General features: G+C 53.5%; 1 protein-coding gene across 1 annotated transcript in view; it reads right to left on the bottom strand.

Moving 5' to 3' along the window:
- LOC104507290 (rho GTPase-activating protein 26) overlaps nucleotides 1–7602 on the bottom strand; it is a gene marked incomplete at its 3' end in the record, with an annotated part of 47594 nt that overhangs the window by 15162 nt on the left and 24830 nt on the right. The window contains exon 4 of the mRNA XM_010148521.1: nucleotides 4198–4234. Coding sequence (XP_010146823.1) covers nucleotides 4198–4234 — 37 coding nt within the window. The remainder of the gene's footprint in view (nucleotides 1–4197; nucleotides 4235–7602) is intronic.

Raw genomic sequence — 7602 nt, 5'->3', positions numbered from 1 at the left:
CCAAACCATGCTGTAATTCCATGATACTGCTGTCCTGTCCTCACACCTGATCCATTTGCCTGGCAGCAAAGTGACCCACAGCCCTGAGCTTTGGGGCAGCAGCTTAGACCCCACCAAGTTGCTATGCAGGTCAGGAAGAGGGGAGGAAGAAGCAAGCTTTTGGGGTCAGAGCGAGCAGCGGTCTATGAGGGTGCCCATAGCAGACACAGGGTCTGCTGTCCCGGCAGCTTTACTCATACTGAGCCTGGCCAGTTACAGAATCATCCTCGAGCACGCTCTCCGCTGTGCCTTGACAGCAGGAGCAGTGCAGTGACGTAGCTCAGCAAGATTAACCACAGAAAAGGGAAAAAAACGCTTCACCGAAACCCCAAAACCCAAGCCTTCAGCCGCTGACCTCAATGAGAGCTGCTGCTGCAGCGAGGCAGAGGCAGGAACACACGGACAGGAGGGACGGGACCCACAGCCCACGCTCTGATGGGTTCAGCTCTTTGTGGAGCTGCCTCCTGCCATCAGCTGGGGCATCAAGACCGGGAAGGCATCGGGGAAGGGCCAGCTCCCGGGGCAACACACTTCTCCCCTCTTCACAACAGGCATCCCTAATCCCCATCCCGTGCATGTAAAACCACCTCACCCACAACAGGGGGTGGATTTACAGCCTCTTTTATTTTCACAGGCAGTGTTTTCCGCTGTTCAGGCATTCAAATGTGTCAGAGGGGCAAAGCCTACAGCCCTGCACCCCACTGCTCTTCCTCCCCAGGCTCTGTTCGCCAGGGGAAAGATGTGAAACACAGCCCCAGGCTAAGACACAGGTCACAGGCTCTTCCTACAAGAGCAACACTTCCATGAGACGCTGCATTACACTGTCATCCAGCGGAGAGGTCCTTACACCAGCAAAGGTGGCACACCTCACCTGCGTCACAGGTGAGTGTGAGTGTGTGCCACAGCTGACCTTTGCGTAGAATCATCTTTCCAGTGCTACCGAGCTGCCCTCGTCCTGCCCTATTTTTGCCAGCGGATTATTTCTATTTAATCCATTAATTCCTTCGCTTTATGCTGATACGGCATATCAGAGCATCGCCAAGGGGGCGAGAAGACTGAATCAGCTCTGTTCAGCCTCAGGCAACCTTGCTGACTCCAGCCGTGTACGTGTCCGTCACAGCGACGCAAGGTCACAGCAAGCGATTATCGTTACGGACTCTCTCCAGGACTTTATGGAATTAAGAGCTATAGAGAAAGGGAGAAACCAAGAAGCAGAGAGCAGAGAGAAACGAGGTTACTCCAAGTTACTCACTCCCGGTGAGCTGCCAAGGTTGGGAAATTATGGTCTGGCCACCCAGACAAGCAGCATACGGGGGGTTCAGGGGACTCAAGGTCTATGAAGAGCTTATGAAAATAAAGGGAAAAATAAAGAGAACCAAGTGGATATGGAAAAAGGAGAGGGAAATGTTGGGGCAGGAAAGGGAAAGGAGTTCTGTGCCTTTCCATGCAAGAAGCACAAATGACCTGGAGGATTTGTTTCCACAGAGCAGGGCAAGTCCTTCTGGTCTGCAAACCAGTGCATCTGCATTCAGTGGGTCACTGCCCCCTGCTCGCCCCCACTGCTCAGCACCGCTTCCCCCAGCTCCCACCGGCGATTAAGAGAAATCGCCCTGAAAGCCGCTGGCCATCTGGTCCCACAGCAGGATGTAAAACCCCACAGCTCCATACAAGAGGGGCCAAAAAGCAGACCCCAGCGTAGCACCGCGAGTCTCTCCGTCTAACCGAAACACGGGCAGGGGGCAGAGGTAGATGGGTTTTCAGAACCTGGAACTGCATCTGGGCTCCACTCCATCACTGCACTCATTTCCAGTCCTTATAGGAAGCTCCTATATCCAGGGCTGCGTGGCAAAAAGCCAGCCCCCAAATCAATTTTCAGTGTAGCCGTGAGGGAAGTGGTTCCTACAGACATGGCTAAAACGGCGTCAGATGTCTGGACACACCAGCAGAGCCCCTGTCAGAGGCGCACGTGGAAATCATGGCCAGCAGACGGGTCAGGAGCGCTGCTATGCAAGCAACCTTCACCCAGGGTCCCAACACGCTCCCCAAAGCTGGGGGAGGAGGGTCTACAGAGCAGAAAAGCAGGATCATTCTCAGTTTTAAGACAGACCATCCAAAAAGAAGAGGTACTAAAAGATAAGAAACTTCCCCAAAGCCCCCTCTGCATATTGAACCCCAGCGTCGTACTCGTCTGGAGACACACGGGAGGAATCTGGCACTCTGTGTCTTCACCAAAGCCTCACTACACTCTGCCAGTGCCAAGCTGCTTCGGAGAGGCCCGACGGGCACACGGGCTGCCATCACCACTGGCACTACACAGCTTTCCAACACGGCACCGGCAGCCCAGCGCCGGGCACTCCGCCGGGCACCGACCTGGGTGGCAACTGTGGAAGCTGCTGCCAGCCCAGGGACAGGCTGGCTGTCTCCTCAAACCCACTGGCCTCCAGCACATCCTGACACAGGCATCCAGATGGGGATCTCTCCAGGGTGGGCAGTGCAAAGCTGCCGTGCCGGGCAGCGTGCACGTGGGCAGCCCACCCTCCCGAGCCCAGTGCCCGACATTACTCTCCAACACATACACCCATCTCGGAATCTTCCCAGGAAAATCGTCTGTATATGTCAGCAGAGGCCACAGCAGGTAGCCCCATGCTGCCTGCCTGCTGCCTGCAGCCCCATGCTGCCTGCCTGCGGCCCAGCCTGGTCCTGCCTGCTCGATGAGGCTGTGCACAACTAACCCCAGGCAGGAGCCGGTCACTGCCAGGCTAGTTCTGCCCCCTGAGAATAGTCAGAGTGGAGCACCATCACCCAGCCAGCCTTTCCTAAGGCAGGAAGCACATCGAAGCCCCGACCTGGGATCGGCTGCAAGCTTGGCAGCTGAAGACCGGGATGAGACAATACAATTAACACTGGGAAAGCCACATACACACATCACCCGAGCTCTTACCACCTCTAGAGAGCTGCTGTTACTTTGCAGGATGACTCCAGTGTAAGTCACAGCCCCACGAGGATTTTCGGCTGACAGCACATAAGATGGGAAGGTCATGGATTGAGAAGCACTTCTTCCAGAAGGAGTAATTACTGCACCAAGTGCTTCCCCAGCCCTCCCTCCCACACCCATCCCTAATGTTTTCCCTGCTTTTGCATCACTCCTCAACAAAGTATAGGAAACGGCACAGCATGTAACTCTGCAAGGAGCCACACAAAGCCACGAGGAGTAGGTATGGGATAAGGTGGATGTGCTGCTGATGACATGGAGTACCAACAGGGAAGGGGGAAGCCACAATGGAGAGAGCAGAGAGGAGGCAGGGTTTTGTACCAGAGCTGAAAATGAGTGCAAGGAACATTATCTGCAAATTGTACCTGTTACTGTGACAAAAATGCTTCTACTCAAGATGAAAATGCCCTGTCTGAGGCAGCATAAAAATGAACTGTTTACTAACCGGCAACCCAGGCCGGGCTCCCGCGTGGCCAGTGACTTCGGGGGAAGGAGGGAAGGGACCCAAGTTTTGAGGATTGCAATTATGGCAATTCAAACCTACTGGGAAATGGCTCAATTAAGGGTTTTGAAACACAGGACATAAGAGCCAGGACCAGGTGCAACCACTCCTCTAGGAACAAAACCAAGTGCTTTCTTGATTCAAGTCTTTGATTGCCCATACTACAATAAAAACAGCCTTTTTCTGTTCAGGGGCTCTTGTTGACAATCCTCATTAGGCAGGACCTCCCTACTCTCTATATTTTGCTCCAATTCCCCTCTGAAGAAGGCACGTTCATCCTCCACATTCTGGTTCAGAAAGGAGAGCTGGTTGGTCCAAGCTGCCACCTGCGTCCATCAGCTCCAACAACCAAAGGAGCTGGTCCCAAGGCAGGCCAGCACCCACTGCACCGCTGCTGCGGCCAGGGACACCAGGGGACATGTTGAGGGACTGCTTGACACCGCCCTCACATCCCACCATCAAGTTTCTGCACCAGTTCCCTGATGGGTCCAGCTGCTCCCCGGGGCCACCCTGCAGTCCCCACACCAAGCCCCATCACTCCAGGGAGCACACACCAGCCCGCTGTCCCCAGCGCTGGCAGCTCAGCCCCTCCAGCTGACCCCCCAAACCCTGCATGGCTCAGCAGCCACCTTCGCGGGGGTCTGGCTGGAAAAGGAATACTTACTGCCTTCGCTTTGGTTGTCCTTGTTCGAGTTGTAGACCTGGAAAACACAAAAAGAAAGTCTTATGAACACCCTGGCTCCTCCTGGGAAGGGAGGGCTGACCTGTCTGGTGACTTGTCACCCTGACTGGTGACAGCCATTGAAAGGACCTGCCACCACCACCCCCAACCAGCAGCGAGGCCCCAAAAACCACCACAGCCTTCTAAATTCAACAGGTGAGGCTGCCACAGCTTTGGAGTTGTATTAAAGTAACACCAGGACAGTTCTTCATCCGAGAGAGTGCAAACGGGACGGACCAGGTAAGGATAGAACGAAAGGGGCTTTTAAACAAACCGAAGGTGGGCATTCCTCTCCTCCAAGCTCTTCTCAAAGATGCACATAAAGGATATAAACTCGGAGCAAAGCAGCCAACTCCCTTTACATCTTATGGGAATTACAGGAATATCTGGTAGGGGCAAACTCAGGGAAGGAGTAGGAAGCCACCCTTGCTCAAGTACTTTGAGCCTGAATGAACAACTCAGGCAAAGACTAAGAGAGGAGAAGAAGTGCCATTCCTTTAGAGAGGGTGGAAACACAGAAGGATGAGGCAATGCACCCCACACTGCCTACGACCAAGCCACTCTGAGCCAATGCTGTGGCTTCATCCCCCTCCTGTCTTCAAACATCAACGCTCCTCCTCCTGTCCCAATCACTACTGCAGCTTGGCTACTTTAGATAATAAGAGGAAAGACAATGGTGGAAGGTTTTAATCACATTTTGAGGGTGATTTAAAAGGAAAAGGAAATCTGCGGCTGTAAGAAGCTGAGCCTTCAGACAGGTTGCACTTCTCCAGCTCAGAGTGAAATGTTTAAAGTAATCCTCCACCAGCCCAGAGCCCCAACAGAAACACACACTCTGGCACCCCAACAGCATCACGAGCCGGAGCCGAGCGTGGCAGCATCCATCCCAACAGGGAGAAAGGCCTGGGCAGGCTGTTAAAGCCAGCCGGCAGCGTGCACACCCTTCCTCCGCCGGGAGCCCCTTCCCACGGCACGGGGAGCCGGCGCAATCACATGCTGCCTCCAGAAATAGCAAGTGGGAAAGGAAAGTTTCCAAAGGCGTTGTTGGTAGCAACACACAAGGCAACAACAGCCGGCACATCCGAGGGGAGCGGGGAAGAGGAGAGGCTCTGATCTGCCATCAGACAGGGAAGAGTTCCTCCACCTTCCCCACCGCAGGCTCCCAATTTATAGTACAAAGGGCAAGCACAGAGATTCAGGAGCTGCCCCGGGGTGCAAGGGTCTGTGAGCTGCCAGGAGTCACCCAGACAGCCCCAGCAGAACCAGGAGGATGGGAAGCCGATAGCATCATGTCCTCAAAGGTTCGGTGCCAGCGGCAGCCAGGCACACAGGCTGCTCACCTTGCCACCGTGCTCACCCTGGGTACCCCCGCACCAACCCAATATCCCCATTCCCATAACAAAAAAAAAAACAAAAAGGCTTCGTGTTACCTAGCACATCACCGTTAGGCCACTCAAACAGATCCCTTCCTTGGAGGTCATCAAAACACAGGCTGTTGCTCTCTTGCTTAATGGCCACGGCGCCAGCCGTGCCGGGAGCCACCGGCGCGGCACACCGGAGCACATGCCAGTCGGAGCGGTGAGCTGGGTGCAGTCAGCATTAAAGAATGACCTGATCCTGTTCATCTGTCTCATGCAGGTCTGTTTTTGAGGGAGGGAGACCTGTCCCTCAGTGTCACCCACCGCAAGGCCAGTGCCAGCACGGCCAGAGGGCAGCAGGGCAGCTTGCACCAGCTCCGCCACCCAGAACACATTCAGGGAAGCACAAATCTAACGGTGTAGCTCAAAACTAGGGGTTTGGGCAGGGACTGACCCCCTCCAACACTAATTCCTACTCTTCCTGGCATGTTTCCCAAGAAGCACCTTCCCTCTCCCCATCCCAAGACACCTAGCTATGCAATGCCAGATTTGTGTTGGCTGGGGAGAATCTCTCATCCCACATCTGGAAACTGGAGGATGATTCGGCAGCAAAACCAGCTGTAGTCAGCAAGTGAGTTTTCCTGAAGGAACGATGATTGTATCAAGGAAATTCAATCTGTGAAAAGAGAGAAGAGAACCAACAGTGGGCTCCTCCGTCAGTGGTGCTGCCTCCAGCCCTGGCCGTGAAGGCAGCCTTCCCTGATGAAGCTTTTCCTCTCAAACCTCAGCACCTCAGTCGAGGACTTATTGAAGGGAGCAGCTGGAGGTAACCCTTACTCAAAGGCTTGCACAGCCCTTCCTCAGGATCCCACATGGACTTCAAGCCCTGCGCTCCTCCCCGGCTCACCCCAGACGTACGGGTTAACACGTCCAAGGCCAGGCTGGATGAGGCTTGGAGCAGCCTGGGCTATGGAAGGTGTCCCTGCCCATGGCAGGGGGTGGGACTGGGTGGGCTTTGAGGTCCCTTCCCAACCAAATCATTCTGGGATTCTATGATTACATACAATAAAAGGATGATTTAGCTCTTACAGCTTGGCTTTCCAGCTACTTCCCAAGAGGTCCACCCAGCCAACACCCTGCTTTGCCCCGGGCTGCAGTTCCAGCCTAGCCACCAGCTCCTGTGCTCAGGACACCAAAATATTTTCCAGTTCTTCTAGGTCAAGTCAGGTTTCAGCCACTTGGCTCTGGCACCTACATGCTTCCTGGGACAGATCCCCTATCTGCCGTCCTCCTCCCAAGAGTTTCCAACGCTGGCCAGGACTAAAGGGACAGTCATGCAGCTCAAGTTATGGTGCACAGCACATCAACTACGCAGAAAAATGCATTTGCCTGCAGATTTGCTCTTTCAGTTTGGTTACACGAAACAATAGAGAGGTTGTTAATCATCAGAGACTGTTCTTTAAAAAAAGGGAAAAGGACAGCCAAGGAAACACAATATGCTTCTGCCATTAATTGCAAAGTATGCACACAGTGAAAAGGAAATTTCATGCAGAGGTCAACTATGCAACCATAAAACAAGGAGATACTGTCATCCTACATCCATCTTATTAAGGACAAACCTTTTATCCATTGTCAGTGTGTTAATCCATTAACACCACTCCATAACATCAAGGTTTTAACCATCCCCAATTCTGCAATATTGTTTCCTTTTCCAAGAAAAACATTACTTTTTAAAAAGAAGGCCTTTTCCTACACTACCTCAAGCCTTCTGAAGAGATTTTTTTTAGGATAAGAGAAAGTTTGCAATTTCAGAGAAAGGGCAGCTGTGTAAGAGGTCCAAGAGCGAAGCTCCTCCAGTGCCCTGAGGGCCATCATCTGCCAAAAACATGCCCTTGGTGCAGCCAGACCGGGCTGGCCCAGCCTGCGGAGACCCTCAGGCTCCTGCACAGCAAATGCCCTTCCTGACCAGCTTGCCTTTATGGATATTAAT

The sequence above is a fragment of the Eurypyga helias genome, unplaced genomic scaffold (genome assembly GCF_000690775.1).
Source record: "Eurypyga helias isolate BGI_N326 unplaced genomic scaffold, ASM69077v1 scaffold14623, whole genome shotgun sequence".
NCBI lineage: Eukaryota > Metazoa > Chordata > Aves > Eurypygiformes > Eurypygidae > Eurypyga > Eurypyga helias.
This window is presented reverse-complemented; position numbering and strand designations above follow the sequence as displayed.